Below are 24,955 nucleotides of genomic sequence, written 5' to 3'. Positions count from 1 at the left end.
TCTTGTCCCCCATCCCCACCAAAAATTTATAATGAACATTGCATTCTATTTTTATTGTTGCTATCACAAACAAAACAACAGGCATTTGTAATTTTATACTTCTGCAGGTCAGAAGCCTGATGCAAGTGTCACTGGAAAAAATGCTGGTGTCACCAGGGCAGGGCTATGCTCCTTTTTGAGGGCTCTGGGAATGCACCTGCTCTTGAGCTCATGCAAGTGGTTGGCAGAATTCAGTTCTTGCGTCGTACATTCCCTTGAGGTTGCTGTTTCCTTGCTGGCTGTCAGTGGAGGGCCATTCACAGCTTCTAGATGCCACTCAGATACCTGGTCTTATGCCCCCTTTCTCCCTTGCCAAAGCCAGCAACAGTGAGTCAAGTCCCCCTGAAACCTCAAATCTCTCCTGCCTCATTGTCCCTCGAATCTCTCTGATGGAATCTTTTGCCATCCTATTCTACTGGGTCATTGAGCCTGCTGGATAATCCCAGGCAATCCTTCTATTTTAAGGTCAGTTGATATTAGCAACCCTAATTCTCTTTTGCCTTGTAACTGACATATTCGCAGGCACACCATAAGATCTTAAGGTCAAAACCCTACCTACCACAAACATTCATTTTTAAATAATAATTTAAAAAGTCATTGAAAAAGAAGCCAATTTAAATAAAGGGAGGGGAGTGTCCGCCATATTTTGGCCTTTAACAAAATAAACAGTAGTCCTCTACAAATGGCTCACCACTTCTGTGAATGTCTTAATTTTCTAAGAAGTGTCTGGCTTCTTGGAACTCTCAAACACAATTCCAAATCCCTTGACAAAATTTTCTTCTATTTTTATTCTTTACAAATGAACTTCATTTTTCTGATTTCAAACGGCATGTTTGTTTGCCTGCATGGTCACGATTTCCCCATCCCTGTGTACACAGGCCTTTCGCACAGTGGCTTTGGGGTGTTTCCATTAAGAGGCAGAGTCTTGCCCCCACCCTCTCAAGCCTGGCATGGCACACAGATCATTTTGGCCAATGGACAGGAGCCTACATGATGCAGGCAGAGGTGTGAAAAGAGCATTCACCTTAGGACTTGCCCCTTCCTCCTCCTCTTTGGACCCCCAAGACCACCATAAAAGAGGCTTGGGCTGGCCCCTGGGAGAATGAGAGATGACATATCATAGAGATACCAGTCCCAGCTCAGGTCCTTGGACCAACCAACCTGCCAAAGCTAGAAACGTGAGTGCTGCCACAACAAGAGGGCATCTTGAGTTGGCCTAGCTGTCAGCTGACCTCAAGACCCACCACCTGGCCTAGACCCAAGGATCACACACCTAGCTCTCAGCTGACCTCAAGACCCACCACCTGGCCTAGACCCAAGGATCAGACCCAAGGATCCTTAGAATTGTGAGAAATAGCAAATGTTTTTTGTTTTAAGCCATTAGATTTTAGAGTAATCTGTTATACGGCCAAGGGTAGCAAACATATTTTAAGAAACACTCAAAAAAATTTTAATAAGAAAACAAAAGTCAGCCACAATTCCATCAACCCAAAATAACCAGTGTGAATATTCTGGTGTATTTTCTATGAATTTTTGTATTTAGTTACATAGCTAGAGAGAACGAGAGACACAATGATCAATAGAAGATGATGGAAACATAGAATTTCTATGACATTTTGTTGAATTCTTGCCTTTCCCCCCTCTAATAAGTTTGATTGTATGTCATTAATTATTTCTAGAAGTATGGCTTTCATTGACTTGGTAACATCTTTCAAACACTGTGATTTCCCTAATGGTTACTTTATTAAATAATGTCACCTGTATTAGCTCCTTTATGAACGTCTGTACGTATGAATTGAAGCCCTAAAAATATTCAGTCTAATTGACTTTAAATGAAACAAATTAATAAATCTTTACTGGCCATCTTATGTTGTTCAAATTTTTCTGAACAACTGACTAGAGCTTGGGTTTGGTTGGTCCAATTTGGCCCTGGACGCAGGAATGAGTTCTTGCTACCGTGGGCTTTCTGTGAAATGCATGCTTTCCTTGGTTCCAGGACCCAGCCAGAGTGAACAGGAACAGCAGCTGATCACCACCTCCGCTGCATGGAGCCCCATCTTGGGCAGTGGTTCTTTCTCTGTGTACCTGTATCCACTTAGCCCCCAGTCTTGCTCACCATGGGCCCCAGACCTAGGTGGGCAGACAGGTGGGGCCGCCTCTTGCAGTGACCTCATCCTAGGCTGATGTCTAATTGGAAAGCCTGGGCTATCTGGAGAGAACAGGCCATTTCAACTGTAGCAGGCTACCTCATGTTTAGGTTTGTTCACATCTGAGTCCCAGGAGGAGCAGGGACTGCGAGTGTGACCTGTCACGCCACCGCTCATGTCAATTCCAAACAGCATGGTTCAAAAGCCACACACAAATCCACAGGGAGTCCAGCCCATTCTTTCAAGGCTCTAAATTGTAACACTCAGGAACTTGCACCCCGTTTTTTGGAGTCCTCCATTTCTAATTCTCTCCACCCCAACTGTCCTCTGACCCCAAATAAAGCACCTGTTAACTCACCCCATTCCCCAGCACCCCAGCTCCCTCCCCACTGCCAACTTTTGCTGAAGTAACTGCAACCTATTGTCATGGGCTTCCAGCTTCACCTCTCTTGCTGGCCTTTCTCCCATCCTCCTCTGCCCATCCCTCCTCTCACAACACAAAACCAGGAATGTTCCTGGCAGAAAAAACTATCCCCAGCAGGTTGGAGATACAAGGGCTCTCCATACAAGAATTTTTTTTTCCCTTGGGGGAGGGAGGGATGTAAGTTTGAGAATGCTAACAACGCTTCCACAATAACTTTTTTCAGCCCAAGCTGACAACTGCTATCTTCACAAAAATTCCAAGGAGACATGTGGAAACAAGGCAGTCTGATTGGTGTCACGTATCACAGTTTGACGTCAGAGTGCAGCCCTGGCCATCTGGCCCTTCCAGGGTTTCCTGTGCACAGCTTTAGGAAGATGGGGCTGAGGTCTCTGTGAGCTGGGGGTGGGGGAAGGGGGAGGTTAAGGGCATTTGTGCAAAGGCACACGTGAGACTGTCCTAGAGGCAACCAGGAAGTAATTGACTGAGTCTTTTGCCTTCATGTGGGCACAGGACCAGTATAGAAAATGCAGGAAAGTGGTCGGGTGTCATGGCTCACACCTATAATCCCAGCACTTTGGGAGGCTGAGGTGAGTGGATCACTTGAGGCCAGGAGTTTGAGACCAGGCTGGCCAACATAGCGAAACCCCATCTTTACTAAAAATACAAAAATTAGCCAGGCGTGGTGGTGACCGCCTGTAATCCCAGCTACTCAGGAGGCTGAGGCACAAGAGTTGCTTGATCCTGTGAGGTGGAGGTTGCGGTGAGCCGAGATCTTAACACTGCACTCCAGCCTGGGTGACAGAGCGAGACTGTCTCTCCAAAAAAAAAAAAAAAAAAAAAAAAGGAAAGAGTCAGATAAAGGCAGCAAAATACAGTAAGGAATGCAGTCTCATTCTCACCCCCAGGCTGCGGAAGTTCAGTGAAAGCCAAATATTTGTCTGAAAGACGCGCTTTTCAGTTTAATTGCTGGTGGTTACAATTATCTCCGCAGGCACTCAGGTTATTTTAACCTACCAGTGAATTCTCAATCCACCATTACACAAATGTCAACCCTTTCTGTGGACGTGTCTATTAGAGAAATTTAAAATAGCATCTCCGTGATCGTGCTTCTCTCTGGGCGTGCACTTGGACCATGAGGTCAGCGCTAAGAGTTCCTGGAGGCAGAGCCAGGGCCAGGGCCAGGGCCAGGGCCAGGCAGGCCCATTTGCATCCCATCAAGCCTCCACATGGAGAAGATTGCTGGTCTTGGCAAGTATTAAAAACGCAGAGTTTGTAAATGCTGTGTTCTGTGATCACGGCAATATGGTGGCTGAGGGGGAGAGGTGGACTTTTCAAAGCAGATTTGTGCGGTCTAAGCTAAGTGCCTATCACAGCGGCTTCCTCCTGGCTGCTGAGTCCTGCTCCTTTGCACCTCCAGGCCCCATGCGAGTGAAGCCTTGGAGATGTAAAATATTTCCCAGTCCCAGAGAGTTCTCTGAATTTCAGGCAAAATAAATTATCCCTATGTGTTACAACTATGGAAGTAGGTTCACATGATCCAAAGAATTTAAGTGTTTAGTAATAAATACCAGGTCCTACCCGGTAAGTAAGTAGGTTTTAAGCTCTTAAGAATATTGATTAATTGATTAATTGATCCAGTCATTAAAATATTGCTTAAGCCAGGCCCTGTGAATAAACACTGGAATCTTAAGAAGAATAAGACACTGCGTCTGGCCTGGGGGAATTCAGATCCTAATGAAGAGACACAAGCAGGAAACAAACGATTCTGCTCGGGGTGATAAGAGCTGTAGCAGAGACATGGAGAAACTGCTTTGAGAGCCACAGGAGGATTAATTCTGCAGGATACAGGACATCTCTGAGGAGGTTTCCAAGACAGGGCGATCCCAGAATGGCTGAAACAGTGGCAATCCCGGTATCCCTGTGAACGTGAAGAAGCTAGGGCTTTCACATTGTTCCAGTGGGAGTGACAACTGGTATAACTGTGTCGGAGATTCTTTGTTGGAGACTGTGTTGGAGACTCAGTCACTCACTGAAAGTAAATATATGCTGATCTCATGACCCAGCAATCCCACTCCTGGGTTTATACCCAAGATAAGGGTGTGCATATGTCTCTAGAAGACCTTTATCAGAATGTTCATTGCAGGTTTCTTCATAACAGTTAAAAATCAGAAGCAACCCAAATCTCTATCAAATAGTAGGATAAATAAATAAATTCAGGTGTATTCATACAATGGAATATGCAGCAATGAAAAAGAATAAACTACCGCCACATGCGATAACATGCATGAATCTCACAGACATAAAGATGAGTGAAGGAGGCCAGACACAAGGAACCACCCACTATGAGGTCAGCTGTGTCTGTGATGTTGGAAATTAGTGTAGTTGATAGCTATGGGGAGACGGTTTTGACAAGGGACACAAGGAGTGGAGATGCTGGAGTGTTCTATATCTTGATCGGTGTTGCAGTACAAGCATTGCAAACATGAGCAAAACTCATGAAGCCATATACTTAATATGCATGTACCTTACTGTACGTATGTGATAATACAATTTTTAAAAGTCAAAAAGCAGCTAACAAATACACAAACAGAATGCCATTACTTAATACTCTAGGACACCTAAAGGATCTCCAGCTTTGCAGGAATTATGAATAATCTGCTAGATAAAAAGGTTTTATTCTTCAATGTCTAGTGGGGAGGGGTAGAAAGAACACAAACCTGGACAGAGACTGACATGGGATTGACCCCACTCGTCGCACTGTGACCCTGGGAAATGCCTCTGAGACTTCACTTCCTGACTCTTTTAATTGGTGATAATAAAGCTTAAGCTATAAACACCTGGAATCATCGAATATATCATCTCTGCACATAAAAATTGGATCAGTAACGGTCAAAGCAAATATATCCGTGTTTTCTATAGTGATATTCACATTTTAGGCATGAGAACCTATTTCAAACTTTTTTCCAATGAACTTTAAAAAATTTGTAATTATGAACATAATTTTTAAGGATATAGAAAAGCAGGGAGAACATTGAATAATGACTCTAATAAACCATCAATCCAATTGAACAGTTGTTAACATTTTGTTATAATTGATATACTATTTCTCTGAATTAGTCTTTTTTAAAAAACGATCTTATGGAAAGATTGAAACATTAAAGAGAAAGAGTAGTATGGTGAACTCTCATGTACCCAGCACCCAATCTCAGTAATTATGAAGACCTATTTCCCCATCTCCTACCCTAGAATTATTTAGAAACAAATCTCAAATATGACATCATTACATGTACAAATATTTAAGTACATATGGTTAGGTCTCTTTTAAAACATAACCACAAGGCAACTATCATATCTTTAAAAAATTAACAATAGCTTCTTAATAGTAAATACAAAGTCAATGTTCATATTTCTCCATTTCTCTCATAAAACATGTTTACAGGTTGCTCAAATCAGGAGCCCAATAAGGTTCAAATACTGCATGTTGCTGCTATTTTTCAAAATTCTTTTTGAAGCTATAGGTCCCGCTTCTGAGTTTTCTTGCAGTTCATTGTTAAGGAACCCAGGTTGCTTGTCCTGTACATCAATGCTTCTCACATTTTAGCATGGAAAAGAACCCCCTGGTAAGTGTGTTAAAATGCAGATTCCTGGGGTCCAATCCCAGAGAGTCTGATTCAGTAGGTCTGGGCCAAGGCCTGAGAATTTGCATTTTTAACAAGCTCCCAAATGATGCTGATGCTGGTCTATAGACTCATGTTGAATAGTGCCACTCGTTTCCCACAGTGCAGATTTAGCTAGTTACACTCCTGAGGTGTCTTTGAATGTGCTCTTCTGCTCCTCGCATATTTTTAAGTCACCTTGGCTAGATTCATATGTAGGGTTGTGTACTTTCATCAGGAGGCTTCACCTCTGGCCAGTAAGTAGCCATCAATGATCATCCCTAGATCTTTTATTTCAGCAGAGGTTACAAAATGGTAATTCCTAAATCTATCGTTCCTTCTTCACATATTACCTGGCTTAATTCAACAAAAAGAGACTTTCTCTCAACAACTATTTGAATAAGGTAGAGTTTATACAGAAAATTCAGGATAAATATTTGAATCTTTCTTTTTATTAACCCATTTTCAAAATAGTGACTTGGTTGCCTAGCCTCCTGAGCAATCAAAGACACATTTTGTTTGTTTGCCTGTTTTTTTTTTCTAATCCTGATGAATTCATGAATACAAACATATTTGGCGTGTTTCAATACATTAAGTTATTGTTTCTGTTCAAATTGTCCCATCTTTGACTAATGGGAACTTAGTAGCTCCTGGGTCCTTTTGACATGACTCTAGTGATCTTTGACAGCTTCCTTTCTTTGGACATGACAAGATATTATAGCTCACCTTATATATTTCCTGACTCAGACCCGGAGTCAGTCATATCTCCAAGGACCCCTGGTTGCATTTAAGGGGAAGTGGCAGACAGATCACAATCTAGGCACTAAAAGCATCATTATTAATGGATTGGTCATTGTTTCCAGACCCTTTCAGTGCACAAAGCTAGAAAATAGGTTTTATTTTTCCAAAACAAAATATGTCATGAGTTTATACGAACACTTTCAATTAGAGTTTAAGGGGTATTTTACTTGATCCCATCAATCTTAAAACCCAGAAGAACGACTCTAACCCTATAGCCAATAATAGGATTGTTAAAAACCACTAAAGTTGTTTTTTCTTTTTTATGTTCTTTTTGTTTTTAGGGTATGTCTCACTAAGGATGTACAATGAAATTAATGTTTTTAAGTCACATGAGATTGTCTCTTTCTTTGTGGACATGCCACAAATCAATATATAATTATGTTTATTCCATTTTGGTTTTGATGTTGAAGAACTAATTTTTTTAATATTTCAATTTGTTTCATAATTATGTAAAAATATTTATGCGGTTTCAAAATCAAATCTACAAACCGAAGCATATTTTGAGATATTTGACCTGTTCCTTTTCTCTCTGTCATATCTCTTCATCCCCTTACATAATTTAAAAAAAATTTATGGTTTATATTTTCATTGAAAATCAATATATTAACAGTACATGTATAATGTTATACCCACACACATATATTTATATCACAACTTCCAGGATAAATGTTGTATTATATATACTTTCATTATATTACATACTATATTATATACACTTTTGCCCACTTAGCTTTTGAGACCATTTTATATTGTCAGTCATTTTTATACTGAATATATATATCCCATTCCATTCTTGGCGTTCATTAAGGAAATATATAAGGACAGTGCATTTGGTCGCACTTTTAAATAACTTTGTTAGTCCTAACTTTGTGTAATTGGAAAATGCTACTCCACGTGTCTATTCTGCCTACAATAAATAGTCCTTGGTGCAAATCTTGATTTGAATTGCCTGGATAATCAGGAACCACAGGATAACTACTATTTCTTCCCCCTTTTAAGTTTTGGAATAATTCTGGATTTACATAAAAGTTGCAAAGTCAGTACAGAGAGGTCTCCCATATCCCTTCATCCAGCCTCCTCTATTGTCAACATCTAAAATAACATAGTACATTTGTCAAAACTAAGAAACCAACATTAGTATATTGCTATTAACTAAACTCCAGACTTTATTCAGATTTCACTGTTTTTTTCACTAATGTTCTTTTCTGTTCCAGGAGTCAGTACGGGATACCACATCATATTCAGTATCTTTCCATTTTTCATTGACCTAAAATTTGATCAATGCTAAAGAGAACTCCCATTCTGTGGGCAGTAAATGACAGAAACCAAGTGGTTTACTAGTGGTAGGATAATCACAGGATTTAAGTACACTTTTGGGTAGAATTGACTTTTACAAGAGGCATTGTGGTTTATAGAAAAAAATGTAAACTCTAGAATTAGGCAGTCCTGTGTTTGAGTCCTAGTTTGGGACTTACTAGTTTTAAGGTTTTGATTATTTAATATCACTGAGCCTTCATTTTTCATCTGTGAAACTGAAATATACCTCACAGGGCAATAGAGAATTTAAAAAATAACGTATGTGAAGTGTTTGACTGTAATATGTGCTACTTCAATGATAATTGCCATTATCATAGCATTTTATCGGGCAGGCTTATAACCCGAGCTTGGGAGCTGGATGTCGGGTCATTTGCTAACCAGAACCCAACTCTCTCATAAAACAGATATGTAATTTTTATTCCTCCAGTTTACTATGGGGTTACAGCTCAGATATGCAACCTCTGATTAAAGTGACACTAAGCAGGAGGAGACTTTTCGAGAGCCATTTGCATCTAAATCTACCATGACTCATATAAAAATTGCCTGGTTTCTGTTTATAAAATGAGGCTTTCCACCAACATGCACTGACATTACCCTGCAGGTATTTTTACCAGAAAATAAGATCTAATATATTATACATATTAGTTTTGAACATATACATATTTATATTTAGTCTTGAAGTACTGTTGACACTTTTTAAAGTACTTTCTGATGAGTTAATTTTTTTTTTTTTTATGGTGACAGAAAACAAATGCTCCTTTCTAGAAAATTACTCCAGCCTTGATTTCTGCATGTGTAAGTGTTCATGGGTGCCTAGGTACGTGTTTTAGTCTCCTCTTCTTTTGTAGTGATACAAAAGGCTTTTGTGTCACTTTCTGAAATAGAACTTGAAAGTAGGTCAGTAAGAGAGCTGTAAAATAGGTCAACTGCCATAAATCTAGGCAAACGAAGGAAATAGTGTTCAGCTCTAGAAAGATTTCATGTTTAGACCTCTGGTGCCGGTTCTGCTAAGGCCTAGAGGACCATTTGGGACACAGGGGTGACACCAGACACTCTACAGTACCATTGCTGCCTGCATTTTCTTTCTCCAGGGCAGAGATCACGGCTGCTGGTCATCAGGACCAAGTGGCAGATTTAAGCCTGATGTCATTAGGAAGCCCAGCATGAGGATGAGGGCAACATTCTGCTTGGGGATGAATAAGCAGGATGCTTTCTCCCCTCCCTGGGTAGGTGAATAAGCACTGGTGTTGAATAATGTGATGTGAAACCACATTATTGGGTCATGCTTCTGGTATTTCAGTGCAGTGGAATTGGACATGGAATCCTATTCCGCAACACCCCCCACCCAGAGTGATGCTGCAGTTCCTGCTCTGCTGCTGGAAAAGTGCCTAAAAGACTCAGGCTGCAGGAATGGCTTTTACCTGATTTAACAGTCTCCCCTTTAATGACAGTGTTGTGTCCTCATCAATGGGGGCCACTTTTCCATGCACGAGACTGTCTACATCTTACCCCCAACAGAGACAGCATTTTCCTGATGGTGCAGGATTTTGAGTTCCCACGACTTGATTTTGTAAGAATTCTTGGCACTCTACCAGATGTAAGGGGCTCTCTACTATATGAGATTGTAATTTTTGAAAAACCATCAAATCTGGTGTTGTGACCGAGGCTCTTCCATGTGACTTTCTGAGTTATTACCAACACACATTTCTGGTTTCAAGTTATTCTGACTCATGCTCATATTTATTTTTTCCATTGTTGGCAATATCTCCAACTAACCACAATCCTTATGTATTGTCTGATTACCAGAACAAAACACAGTTTGAGGTTATTTAGAGCCTTAAGAGTTTTATTTTGTTTCTATTAAATTTTAAAATAGTACCAGAAGTAATAGACTTAGTTTAAAATCAAAGATTTTCAAAAATAAAACATGTCCCAGTACAAAATGCTAACTCTGTGAAAATCAGTTCAAACTTGATTTGCAATGGTAATGAGCCTTAACTGGAATAATTAGGGAGGTTATTGGAAAAATAGTTTGCGAGAGAAATGAAATATTGTCCACTTATTGTCTTGAACCTCAGCAACAAATACACTTACATGGAATCCCTGTTCTTAAGCCTGGATTGGGAAACTATATATAGAGAAAAATTCCTAAAGACCCAGATGGCAACATGGTCACACACTGGTTCATTTATCCACTTCACCAGAAATTCCTGTGCCTTCTCTGTCCCAGGCACTGGGCTAGCCATGGACAATAAGCGTGAGTAAGATAGGGTTACCTCCAAGGGGATTCCTGTCTCACAAGGCAGACAGACTTGCACAGCAATAATTGCACCATCAAGCGTTAAGCCTCATGCTATCAGCAGATACACAGAACTGTGGGAGCACAAAACAAAATGTTCACTTTGCCTGAAGAGGTAGAGAAGGCATCACAGAGGAAATGGTGCCACTCTGGACCTTGAAGGATAGATCTGCTATGGAGTGGAGGAGGAGGGCATTGAGACAGTGGGAGAAGCACATGGAAAACCACGACGTGGTCAACATTTTGCAACAGTCAAGTGGTGCCATGTGACTAGAGGATGGTGCTGTGTCAGGTGGCAGGAAAGAGAGGAGGCTGGGAGTGTTGATTGTGGTCTGTATTAGTCCGTGCTCACGCTGCTAATAAAGACATACCCGAGACTGGGTAATTTATAAAGGAAAGAGGTTTAATAGACTCACAGTTCCATATGACTGGGGAGACTTCACAGTCATGGTGGAAGTTGAATGAGGAACAAAGGCATGTCTTACATGGTGGCAGGCAAGAGAGTGTGTGCAGGGGAACTGCCTTTTATAAAACCATCAGATCTCATGGGACTTATTCTCTATCATGAGAACAGCAAGGGAAAAACCCACCCCCACGATTCAATTACCTCCCACTGCGTCCCTCCTACAACATGTGGGGATTATGGGAGCTACAATTCAATATGAGATTTGGGTGGGGACACAGCCAAACCATATCACAGCCAACCCCAAATTGCTTTATATGTCTCGTGAAGTAGATTTAATATATTTCTGAAGGCAATCAGGACCCATGAAAGTTTTGTCAGATTTCCATTGTAAAAGTGCCTTTGCAGGAGCAGTGGCTAGAATGACAGCAAAACAAGCCTCAGGACCCTACACCTGTCTGAGGGGAGGCACCTGGGTTCTCTACCCTGGGGGATTGTGTGGAGAGGGCAGAGCCAGGGGGATATTTCCAAGGTGGCATGCACAGGACTTGATGCCCAGTCTGAAGGGCGTGGTTCAGGGAGAGAGAAAGGAAGGGGCCAAAGATGACTCGAGTTTTGGGCCAGCACTGGCAGGGAGAAGATGAAATGGAAGATCTTTGGAGTCAGACAGACCCAGCCTCCAATCCCAGTTGGACCACTTTTGAGTTTTGTGTTCATGGGCAAGCCACTTCTCAAAGGCACCATTTCCTCTCAAAAGAGGAGGAGTAGTTAACTGTCTCAGTGAGGGCTGATGAGATCTTGCAGGCCTTGGACAGAGGGGCTGCAGGACAGGCCCTGTCATTATTATTTTAGGTAGGCTCAAAGCCATTCTCTGTATCACAAGACCAGGAGGTCTTTGAAGGCAAGATTTGTGTCTGTGTCCTTAATCTGTGGGGATGCTTCCTCAACTATTGGTTCTTTACTTTTCAGCCCAGCCTAGGACAAAGAAAGCTGGAACATTGTGAGTATGGCTTAGGGATATTAGGGGAAAGGAACGCTGGAGTTTCTATCCAGGAAGGCAGTGGGATAATTCCTTCACTCAGGAGTGTTGGGGGACTTGCAGCAGTGGGGTACTGCTGGCTCAGGATCTGATGGAGATGAAAATTTTAAATGCTTGCTAACTGCTAAAAAATTAAAGCTGCATTAGAGGCCAGACCAGAACTTAGTGTAAGAGGAACAACAATTGACCCCAGGCCCTGGCACTTCTGACCATTGTCTCGTCTGCCTGAGCTCATCGAGGAGTTAATTCTAGGGAGAACGGAGCCTTGGATAAAAGTGCTCACCAGGATGCAGAAATGAGAGAAACTGAAGCAGCAGGGAAAACTGAGATCTGAGAAGAGGACTGAAATAACTATGGTGAAGGAGGGGAACTGCACGTATCACAGTTAGGGCTTGGGAGCGGATGGGTGCAGGGTCAGTCACCCCGCTCTCAGAGCAGCTGGCCTCCCCAGACCCAGAATCGCTTCTTCATCCTCAGAGTAGAAACTAGGTCAGGCCTCCTAAAAGGAGTTAAAAGTCTCAGCTGCAGAGAGACCCCAGTAGGCATAATCAGCCAGCGCTCTGCCTCCCTTGGCTTCATGCAGACCCTTCTTGGAACTCTGTAGCCACATTTGGCCTCCACAGTTTAAGAGAAATCAAGAAACTGGAGAGGTGCCAAAGGAGAGCAACAAACATGATTAGAAAGAGTGAGAATAGGACCCAAGGGGTACATTAAAGAAATTGGGGTTTATTTGCCTGAAACAGTAAAGAAAAAATGGGAACTATTTTCAAGTACATGAAGTGGGATCAGTGTCCAGTTATTTGCCAATTTTAAGGGCACAGAATGAGAGGCAAAGGGCCTAATTAGCCACAGGAGAGATCAGGTAAAGACGGAGTTTCAATAAGGCATGTAGGTCTTGGGATGGCTTTTCCTGTGTTATTTTAAAGTAGGTCTGGCCTCTCTCTCTCGGAAGAAACCTGCTGGAGATTAGATAGGAAGGCCAAGACTTGTCCCCAGAGTACCATAGAGTCCTCCCCCAGCCTTCATCAAGCCCAGCCCTCCTGGCTTCTGGGAGTCCATGCATGCTTGCAGGAACAGAAACCTGACACTCGAGTGGCCAGCCTGGGTGGTGGGGCAGCTTTGCTTCCTCTGGTGATTCTCAGAGCAGGAACAAGCATGACCTTTCATCACATCTTCTCTTTGATGCATTGAAGATACAGCCACCAGCAGAGCCCCAGGTTCTTTGGCAGCCAGTGAAAAATGTCTTACAACTTCCGGAAATGGCAGTCCAGATCAGATCCCTGTGTGACTGGCTAGCCACGCAGTGCGGATACTCAGACAACCTTGTGAGTCTTCATGGCCTCAGCCAGTTTTGCTTTGGGTGCTGTGGCTTTGTATCTATCACCGCGAGTTCACTCACTCCGTTAACCATCCTTCACAGAAGGAATCAAGTCAAGATGTACAACCAAGCATGTGTGCCTGCCCATCCCTCCTGCCCTGAAGACATGGCACAAAAGACACATTTATCTACAGACAGGATAACTGTGCACTTTGTTTACAAATCAGGACTCTAGTGAGAGAGAAAAGGGCTGCTGTTGATAAGTACAATAGGACAAGTTTGAGATCCCCGGCCACCCTATCAACACCCTGTTTTCAAAGCTGATAAACAAGAAGGGTGCCCTTCATATTGAAATTATCAAGATGTTCCAAAAACTAGAAAAATATATAGAAATGGAATGTTCACTTTATTAAATGCATAACAATTACTGCTGTGTAAAAAATTATTCCCCAAAGGGTCAAAACAACAAATATTCATTATCTCAGGGGGTTTCTGTGTGTCAGGAATTTGGGAGCAGCTTAGCTGAATGGTTCTGCCCTGGGGTCTCTCAAAAGGCTGCTGTCATTTGAAAATGACAGGCTGAATGATCCACTTTCAACACAGCTAACTCACATGGCAGGAAACCTCATTCCTCACCTCAGCTCTACTCCACTGGGCTGCTTGAGGCTCCTCACAATATGGCAGCTGGTTGCCTCCAGAGTGAGCAGCCTGAGTCAAAGAGCAAGCTGAAATGCCTTTCACAATTTAGCCTCACAACTTACACACTGCTCACTTAGGCGGCGTTTTGTTAGAATGAGTCACACTGCTCACTTAGGTGGTGTTTTGTTAGAATGAGTCACTAGTTCATAATTGCAAAGATATGGAACCAATCCAAGTGCCCATTAACCAATGAGCACATAAAGAAAATGTGGTGTATAGGCACTATGGAATACTACTCAGCCACAAAAAAAGAATAAAATCATGTATTTTGCAGCAACTTGGATGGAGCTGGAGGCCATTATTCTAAGTAACTCAAGAACGGAAAACCATATGCCATATGTTCTTACTTATCAGTAGGAGCTAAGCTATGAGTGTGCAAAGGCATATCAAGTGGTATAATGAACTGTGGAGACTCAGAAGGGGAAGGATGGAGGGACATCAGGGATAACATGTACTACTCGGGTCCCAGGTGCACTAAAATCTCAGAATTCACCACCATATAATTCATCCATGTAACCAAAAACCACTTGTACCCCAAAAGTTATTGAAATTAAAAAAAAAAATGAGTCACTAAGCCCAACCCACATGAAAAGGGAAGAGGATTAAGCCCTATTTCTTAAATGAAGTATCCTCAAATGCTTGGTCATTCTTGTCATTCATGTTTGTTTTTGAGATTCCCGTTTGCCTTTCTCTGAGTGCTGCCTTTGCACTCAGCCTGCCTGCGCTGATGGCGGGAGAGATAAACACCTGGGCCAGGAGGCTGTCTCAGCAGCTGCTGCTCCAGGAGGTTGTCTGTTTCTCTTAGTACTGTCAGTCACTTGGGGTACATAAAATGGAATCGGGGGGTGTGTAGGGAGGGGCATAATAAGTTCCCCATCACAATACAGTCATGAGTCACTGAATGATGTTTTGGTCAATCACGTAGTACGCACTTGAGCACTTGTAAGGATGCTCCCACAAAATTATAATGGCACTTCCCTATCCAGGTGTACCATTTTAAAAAATCTTTTCCACTGTATTTTTACTGTACCTTTCTGCCTTTTTACTGTACCATTCCCTACAGTATTCAGTGGAGTCATGTGCCATACAGGTTTGTAGCCTGAGAGTAAGAGGTTATACCATAAAACCTAGATGTACAGTAGGCTGTGCCATCTAGATTTGTGAGTACACTCTGTAATGTTCACACAGTGACAAAACCGCCTCACGATGCCTTTCTTAGAATGTGTCTTTGTTAAGTATGACTGTCACTTGGTTGGAGAAGTTGAATGGTCAATGGGCAGGTGACATCGAGGAATACAGATGGGGTGACCTTTCCTGTCTTTTGTGACACAGCGCATCCCTGAGTTCCCTGCCCCAGGAGCATTCTTTCTTTGGCATTTAGACTGGCTACTCAAGTGCTGATTCTGTGCAATTATGAAAGCATCAGAGACAAGAGGGTTTAATCTGCCCAGAAGAGGTTCATTGGGGGCAGGTTTCTGAGGAGGTGAAGGCATGGATTCTTGAAGTGAGAGATCTAGGAAAAGAAAAATGGACTACATGTTATTAAAATAGACTGAGAGGAGCAGTTTTCATCTCCAAGAGATAGAATTAAAATTTCCAAGAATCTTAATCTTGGGGCAATCACATTTGTTTACGTTTGGAGTAAGCCTTGGGAACTGTGCTTGGAGAGATAAAAGCTGTTCTACAAGCCTCTGTCTGAAGTTCTGTCAATAGGTCACTCTGCAAGGAGGCTGGCTCTTCACTTACTGCAGAAATTAGGAGTGGCTGCCTGTAAATTCCTGGCTTAGGAAAGTTTGCCTCCATTTTTTATCTGCTTGTACTCAGAGCAGATTGAGCTTACATGAGCTTGGGTAAGAAATAAGTGCCCTGTTCATTGTGAATGCCCAGGCTGTTAAACAAAAATAGCACACAGGAAACAGTATTGCAAAGGTCAATTCTTCTAGAAAGGAAGGGACAACAAGCCATCTATCTGAAATTTTCATGTGCAGATCCTGGCCTCTGACCCCACACCATTACCTAACAATCCAGTATTGAATGAGATGTCGGCTTCCATTTCCTGTGAATAAGGAGGCAGAATTTCCATCCAAAGGCAGACCATCTGCCGGACGCAGGATTTGCTCTTTGCCTTAGCTGGCTGTTATTGATGTGTATGAAGGCTTTATGGAGACAGTGTCAACCCAGGCCCCTTGCTTCACAGAGATGGTGAATTACAGGGTTGAAATCCAGGGCTTGCAGCTAGGATTTTATTTCTCTTTATTTTTCCTCTGCAATGGCTGTTTTGTTTCATTCAGTCAAAAACAAATCAAGGACAGTCTTGGGGCACATTTAGTTCTTTGGAGGAAGCTTTGCAACTTCCAGGATTAAAAGAAATTGGACTTTTACAGCCAACAGTAACAATTGAATACTAAAGAGTGAAAATAAATTGATCATTAACAGAAGATGTATACAAGGCCCCCAGCCCAGCGCACAGCACATATTAGGTCCATTGTGAATAAACCACTTAACCAGTCAGAAGGATCCAAGAGGCCAGTGACTGGGCTCATCTGCAAGCAAATCTGGCTCTTTGAGCTGGAAGAAAACAATTTTTAATTCTCCTACATCGAGGTGTCTGAAGTTCTATGGGTCACAAGTATCAGGATCACCTCAGCACTTGCTAAAAACTGTCCTTCCCAGACCGTTCTAATGAGAATCTCCAGTGCAAACGCCAGAGGAATTGAATTCTTAACAGACATCCCAGGGATCAGGTAGGTTGGGAGACATTGCATTAGTTCACCTGGTGCTCACAACTACCTAGGAGGTTTGTATTTTACCTTCAATTAACAGCTACTAAAACTGAAGTTTGGAACTCCGGCTTAAAGAAACAGGTCTGAGGATGGGCTCTGACCTACTTTGCTGTGTGGTGGTGGGAAAGCTACATCTCTATGCTGCAGTTTCCTCATCTGTATATTCAGGATTTTAAAAATGAAATAATGGAGGCGAAAGACTTTAGCACAATACTCCAATTATATGAGGTATGTAAGGAATTATGAAGCAGTAAATAGTCTGTTTTTGCGCTGCTGATACGGATATACACAAGACTGGGTAATTATACAGGAAAAACGTTTAATGGACTTACATTTCCACACAGCTAGGGCAGAATAAATGGAGGGGCAAGTCATGTCTTACATGGATGGCAGCAGGCAGAAAGTGTGAGAGAGCTTGCGCAGGGGAAGTCCTCTTTTTAAAACCCTCAGATCTTGTGAGACGTATTCACTACCATGAGAACAGCATGGGAAAGACCCCATGATTCAATTACCTCCTGCCAGGTCCCTCCCACAACACATGGGAATTCAAGATGAGATTTGGGTAGGGACACAGCCAAACCATATCAGTAAACAAGCCTAATTATTATTAAATAGGTTAAGTAACTAGCTCACACTGTCCAATAATGGTGATTTATCAGTTTGACCGATCAGAAAGAAAAGTCTTTGAAGGCAAGAGGCTTTCTCATTAGTTTCCCAAGTCCCTAACATAGTGTTGACCATGTTGATTGAATGAACATAAGAAGTACACTACAACGCTGGTTGGTAGTACGGTTACATATGACACACGGCTTGAACCAGGCCTGGTTTCCAGATCGGGGACTGAGATATGGCGGCATTGGGAAGGGGGCTGGAGAGCCTGTGCCTCCCACTAAGGTTTTTTAAAAAGAAAGTCCTGCACCTTGTTGGAGGATCAACCTGGTGTTTGGGAACACTGCAAAACCTGCGGTGGGAGAGAACTCCCGAGAAAAGCTCCTCTGTAGTGGGAAGAGATGGTATGGAAGGCAGTTTCCTCAAATGCTGGATAACCGCCTCCTAGGAGTGGGTGCTCAGTTAGGAATCAGTGCGGAGTGGCAGGACCAGGATGGAATTTCTGCAGGTGGTCCTAGGTCTGAGCAGCACAGTAGAATCACCTGAGGCTTTGAAAACTATTGAGCTCCACGCATTGTGGGAAATTCTGAGTTAACTAGTCTCTGGGGGTGGCAATGTCTTTAACTCTTACTATTCTAATAAGTCCCCAAGGCTGGGAATCACCGTAACCCGTAGGGTAGGCATCAGTCATCCAAAAATGGCTCTCAAGGATGAGAAGGCACGGGCACCATTCTTTCATTGGTGTTTCTCCAAACACCCTGGGCTCCCCTGGCCCCACAGTCTGAAGAGTCTCATTCTGAAAGCGTAGGAGGCGCCCGGGAATCTTTTTAACAAGCCAACCCAGGTGCTTCTTACAATCAGGAAAGTTTGGGGAACGTTACTGTACACCCTTTTCTGGGTCCAGGTCATGGAAAGGAAACGTGAGCCAATCTGTCAACATAAAACCTAACACTGTTGATCAAAAGTAACGCCCAGGTGTCCTGTGCCTGCGAATCCAAGCTTGTTTCTCAGGCACGAGATGCCCCTTTGGGCGCTTAGGGCCGGGCGGGGTCGCGCGCCGGGCTGTGGGCCGCGGTGGAGACCTGACCCGCACTCCGAGGGTTCCCGGAGAGCCGGGGAGCAAGCAGCCGAGTCATCGTTTCCAGCTTCAGCCTGGAAAGCTGGACCGTGCCGCCGCGTGTGCTCTTGGCAGCCGGGCGCCCGGGGCCCTGCGGCCACATCATCCTGGGGCGGGGACGTGTGCGCTCCGGGCGCCCGGCCGCCACCGAGCCACGTCTATGCTGCCGGCGCTCGCGGCCAGGGAGGCGCCCTGCCCCGAGCCGCCCACCCCCGGGGATGAGCGAGCCGCGGCTCGGGGCGGGACCCTGGCGGGGGGACCGGAGCGGTCTCTAGGACCCGCGGGACGCCGCCGACGGGCGGGGGTGCGGGGGAGACAATAATTTGTTCGGCGGTAATGAGAACGGTGACTGCTGGCCGTGGATCCATTTCACAGGCCTGCCTTCTCTCACTAACGCTCTTCCTCGTCCCCGGGCCAACTCGGACAGTTTGCTCATTTATTGCAACGGTCAAGGCTGGCTTGTGCCAGAACGGCGCGCGCGCGCGCACGCACACACACGGGGGAAACTTTTTTAAAAATGAAAGGCTAGACGAGCTCAGCGGCGGCGCGGGCGCTGCGCGAGGGCTCCGGAGCTGACTCGCCGCGGCAGGAAATCCCTCCGGTCGCGACGCCCGGCCCCGGCTCGGCGCCCGCGTGGGATGGTGCAGCGCTCGCCGCGGGGCCCGAGAGCTGCTGCACGGAAGGCCGGCGACGATGGCAGCGCGCCCGCCGCCCGTGCCCCCCGCCCGCGCCCTCCTGCTCGCCCTGGCCGGGGCTCTGCTCGCGCCCCGCGAGGCCCGAGGTAAGTCGCCGAACCCGGGCGGCTGGCTGCCCGCCCCGCTGGGGGCACCTCACGCTGCGCCCGGGCGCGCCGAGGTCCAGGGCTGCCCCGAGGGGCGACGCGCCCGGAACCCCGGGGCTCGCGCTTCCAGCGCGGCGAGACCGACCCCCTCCCAGGTGTCAGTTCCCTGGGGAAGGGGGACACTTGGCCCGCAGCCCCGCAGGAGCCAGTACCTGCCCCGGAGGGCACAGCCTCGGGACCGTTCCTCCGTCCTCATCCTCTTGGGTGACATTTGTAGATGTCTCTGTATCTTGACATTTACACGTGTCGCTCGGGACGATGCGTGTCGGGTCCTCTTGCTGGCCCTATCCCGCAGTTAATACCCCCACCCCAGGCTCCGGGCCAGCCCCCACCAGGTTTCCTTTCCAGCCCCCGCCTCCCCGGCTTACACACTTAGGTGGGGCGCGCAGCGGCCCCGCAGGTGAGGCAGCCCCCTCCTCCGCAGGTGTGCCTGCTGCGCTAAACATTGGGCTCTGTTTTCATTAACTGAGTCTCTTACCTACTTCTTTAGTTTCCTCCCTGCCCCTTTTCCTGGCTTCCAGGTCACTTCCTAGCTGTCAGTCGCGGGCAAACTTTAGCCGAATTCGCCTTCCTCCCTCCGCTCAGTTTCTCCGCCGTAAATAATCACCCACATCAACTTGGTGTACAAAGAGAACTTACTTAGTTTAACGTGCGCATCTTATGGTTGTTTTACAGACTTAGATTTTCCCGAGTTGTATCCCCTTAAAATCGGGCACCTGTGGATCCCGTTTGCACAGTGAGGACTCACTCAGCAGGTGCCTTTTTAAAAATCCGGGAGCTTCCCCGGGTCTCCGCCGCCGCCGCCTTCTTTCTGCCGCCTGGGGCGCTGTTGGTCCACCGATGAACGACTTGCCTTGGCCGCAAGCTCTAAATTTCTATGATTCTATATAACAGGCATTTATTTTTCAACAACTGGCCTCAATCACGAACCGTTACCACTTTATGATACGTTTTATTTTGCGATTGCCACTGCTGCCCTCCGCCCCCACCGCATCTACTGTAATGTGGTTAAAACCCAGTTCTTGTTAAAATCCACACTGCGAAGATCAATTTGGAGATTAACGATTAAATACAAAGATTGCACAAAGCAATGAGAAAGCCAAGAAAGAATACTGCTGAGGGTTTAAATAACTCTATGACCTGTAGTGAATTGTGCTTTGAAAGACTTTTAAACAAATTAGTCCTTTTGAATGTTTATTGAGAAAGAACTTTTTAAAAAACGGGAAGTGTCTCAAAGTGTGCCTGACATGGTCTTTAACTTGGCACGTGCTTTGTACACAGAAGTCTACTGAGCAGGGACAAAATTTTTTTTAGAAGAAAATGTTTATTAAATCCAGCTAATAATGAGAAATTATTTCTTGGGCATGTGTTTATTAAATCAATTAAAGATGTTTATTAAATCCAGCTAATCATGGGAAATTATTTCTTGGGCGTGTGTTTATTAAATCAGTTAAAAATGTTTATTAAATCCAGCTAATCATGGGAAATTATTTCTTGGGTGTGTGTGTGTGTGGGAGGACTTTTACTATTTTATGACTTCAACTTTGGTGGGGAGAGTGTTTCCTTAAGACAGATATGACCCAAAATAGAAAACCAGGGGGGCCTAAGCACTTTGAGTGGGTTACCTTTTGTGATATATTCCAGGATTCACTGCTTGTTTACCCTTAGATTCTCAGTATCAAGTCTTCAATCAATCAGTGCCTTAGATTCTCAGTATCAAGTCTTCAATCAATCAGTGCCCCAAATCATACCACTGAGGCTGTTTAAAACTCCAAACATATAATGAAACATTTCTTTGCATTGGCAAGAGAAAAGGAGGAATTACTACCTGTTGAGACTGAGCATATTCTGAGTTTCTTCCTAGCCTTGTCTGTACCCTGAGCCCTGGCACAGTTGCCTACTTGGTACTTTCTGGGGGCAACTCAGCCTAACAAGTCCAAAACAGAGCCCTAGATCCCAGACTCTAGTTGCAAATCATTCCTTCCCCAGTCTTCCTGAACCCAGTAACAACCTCCTCTGCCTTCTCCAGATGCCTTGTGCTGACATGTAGGAAGTCATCCCTGTGTCTCCCTTTTTACTCCGTAAGCCACCAACCTCCTAAGTATATTCCCATCTACCCACTTCCTTATGTCCCGAAGTGTGCCTTTCCCAGTCCAGGTCACCTTATAGGAAAAAATCTCTTCTGCAGAAGCCTCTTATTCCTCTTATCCAACAGGCCTACTGGCTTTTCACCTTATCCCTGCATGGTATATTCTCCTCCACAATACAGCCAAAGTTATTATATTCAAACATGAGTTACAGCATTCAAGTTTCCTGTCTGAAACTCCCCAGTGGCTCTGTGGCACCCTTAGGAAAGAAAATCCAAACCTCAGCATGACCTAATTCCTGTTTTCCTTTCTGATCTCCTTTCTTACCATTCTCCCTTTGCTCACTCTACTCCAGACACACTGCCTTCTCTTTTTTTCAACTACCCAATATAGTAGTGCCATCTTTAAAAAGAATTCAATGTTTGCACTAAGAAGACTTTGCAAATACTTTTCACTGTTTTGCCATGCAGTGTTTTATGGCATTTCATCCCTCTTGTAACTTTTTGCTTTTCCTAGAGTTAATGATTGCCTTGTTTTGATTTTTGTTTGCCTTATTTTCTGTGCACCAAGCTGTGATATTGTGATATAATAAGAAATGTATATTTGGTCTCTGCCCCCGGTTCCTGGCACAGAACTCCTAAAATCCTTGGACTCTCTGGGGTATTAAGAGTGTCTTTTGTATGCTAATCAGCTTATTAAGGCATGATTAGAGTTGAGACTTTCAGTGCCACCCTTCTTGCAACCTCCAGGGACGGGGAGAGGGATTGAAGGTTGACTTGATCGCCAGTGGTGCAATTAATCATGCCTATGTAATTAGGCCTCCATAAACCCCCAAAAGGACAAGGTTTGTAGAATTTCCAGATTGCTGAGCAAATCAAAGTTCCTGAAGGGTGGTGCATCTAGAGAGGGCATAGAAGCTCTGCATCCCTTTCCACATTCTCTGTCCTTTGCATCTCTTCCAACTGCTGTTCGTCTGTGTCCTTAATTACATCCTTCATTATATAATAAACTGGTGAATATAAGCAAGCATTTTCTGGGATTCTGTGAGCTCACCTAGCAAATTAACTGAACCTGAGAAGGGGGTTGTGGACCCCCAATTTATAGCTAGTTGCTCAGAAGTATAGGTGTGACAACCTACTACTTGTGATTGGCATCTGACATGGGGGGGATGTTTTGTGGGACTGAGCCCTTAACCTGTGTGATCTGATGCTTTCTCCAGGTAGATAGAGTCAGAATAGAGTTCAATTGTAGGACTCTCAGTTATCTCGACTGAAGAACTGGTGGTTGGTGGGGAGAGATTCCCACACATTTGGGTGACCAGAGGTGAAACATTTGGTACTGAGAGTGAGAGTAGGGAGAATACTTGGTTTTTGGTTTTTCTCATTCCTTACACAACCTCTATTTTACCTCCACACTTTCTAGGAGAACTATCAACCTCCTTTCAATACGATCCAACACCTCAGGTAGTCTAGCCATGATTGTTTTTTCTTGATGTCATCTTTCCTGGAGCCCTTCATCCTCCTTTTCCAATGTGACTGGGTTACTTTGTAGGCACACATTACAGCTGTCATCTCAGGACTGCCCTTATTACCAAGACACTAAGAATTCCTCTTGTATCCTTCCTGTGTTGAATCATCTATACTCTGAGCACTATACATTTTTCTTAGAGTTCATTCCTCATTTCTGTGTAGCACATTTTCCAGTAACTTCCTGAGGAAGGGTGTTGGGGAGATACAGTTTTTTGTTCTGATAACTTGTGAATATGTCAGGGATGCTCTCAGCTGCAAACAACAAAAAAAAGTGACAGCAGCAATTTTTACAAGCTTGTGTTCTTTATAAGCAGTTGCAAAATAAGTAGTTTGGTGGCTGGTGTAACTAGTGTGACCGATCAGTGATGTGATCGGTCACCCAAGCACTTTCTTTTATTTCTATCTGCGATACTTAGATGTTGACTTTTGCCTTTATGCTTACTTCCTCGTGGTCTTATGATAGCTGCTGTACCTCTTGGCATCATATCTGCATTCCAGGCAGTAATGCAGCAGAAAGGACAAAAGGCAGAACCAGTCAAATCTATTTTCATCAGGAAAATAGTATTTCCATAAGCCTTTGTAGTAGATTTTGTCTTAGATATCATTGGCTAGACTGTGACACAGGCCCACTGCTAGCTTGTACAGAATACTAGAAAAGTAAATACTTTTAACTATATACATTGTGGCTTCAAACAAAACAGTTCTGTGAGTAAAAAAGAAGGTTGGAATGTGTCTCTGGCATACCTCGTATAAAATGTATTGATAAACACACATTCATTCATTCCACCCTTGATTGCTAGTTTGTTTAGGTATAAAATTCCAAGAAAGAAATCATATTTTCTCAGTATTTTATAAGGCATTTCTTCATTGTCTCTATGGCCATTACTGCTTGAGAAGTTGATGGTATTCTGCTTGTCAAACCTTTGAATGTAGTCTTTTTTCTTTTTGGGAGTGATTATCTTTTTTCTTTGTGACTAGTATTTTTGCGTTTTATGATTATGTGCTTTAGCAATGCTCTTATCAGTAATTGTTGGGAACTCAGTGGGCTCCTTCAGTTTGAATATTCATTTTGTCAAGTTTTAATATACTTTCTTATATTCGTTCTTCAATTATTTCTTCCTCACTGTTTTTACCACAGTTTTTCTGAAACTGCTATTAGCTGAATGTCCCAGCCTCCTGAAAACATCCTTTAATTTTCTTATCTATTTTTCATCCCTTTGCATTTTTGTTCTACTTTCTGGGACAGTTGTTTAATTTCATTTTCCAACCCTTCTATTTAAATTTTTTGGCCGGGCACAGTAGCTCATGTCTGTAATCCCTGCACTTTGAGAGGCTGAAGCAGGAGGATTGCTTGAGCCCAAGAGTTCAAGACCAGTCTGGGTAACATAGTGAGACTCCCCACCCCTGCCCGCATCTCAACAATAAATTTTTTAAAAATTAACTGGGCATGGTGTCATACACCTTTAGTTCCAGCTACTCAGGAGGCTGAGGTGGGAGGATCACTTGGGTCCAGGAGGTCAAGGCTGCAGTGAGCCGTGATCATGCTGTACTACTCCAGCCTCGGTAACAGAATGAGACCCTGTATCAAAATAAATAAATAATTTTAAATTTTATCCTACCACATTTAATTTCCAAGAGGTTTCTTGTGCTATGAATGTTCTTTTATTCTTATTGTAGTGTCCTCTTCTTTTTTGTAATGGATATAAGATTACTATTAACTCTAAATGTGTTAGTCATTACTTGCTAAACACTTTTTGTTCACCTAATTCTCACTGTTAGCTTTGAGATTCTCTTTCCCCCCTATTTGTTTAACATCTATCTGACTTTCTTCAAATGTCTGATTTTTG

General features: G+C 43.7%; 1 protein-coding gene across 1 annotated transcript in view; it reads left to right on the top strand.

Moving 5' to 3' along the window:
• Positions 1 to 18,943: 18,943 nt before the first annotated feature.
• The window catches only part of ADAM12 (ADAM metallopeptidase domain 12), a 373,557-nt gene continuing 367,545 nt past the window's right edge, over positions 18,944 to 24,955 (top strand). The window contains exons 1-2 of the mRNA XM_025397498.1: positions 18,944 to 19,175; positions 19,335 to 19,432. Of these exons, the coding sequence (XP_025253283.1) occupies positions 18,988 to 19,175; positions 19,335 to 19,432 (286 nt within the window). The 5' untranslated portion in view covers positions 18,944 to 18,987. The remainder of the gene's footprint in view (positions 19,176 to 19,334; positions 19,433 to 24,955) is intronic.

Source organism: Theropithecus gelada, chromosome 9, assembly GCF_003255815.1.
Source record: "Theropithecus gelada isolate Dixy chromosome 9, Tgel_1.0, whole genome shotgun sequence".
In the NCBI taxonomy this organism is placed as follows: Eukaryota; Metazoa; Chordata; class Mammalia; order Primates; family Cercopithecidae; genus Theropithecus; species Theropithecus gelada.
Note: the sequence above shows the minus strand (reverse complement) of the source record. Positions and strands in the feature narration are given on the sequence as shown.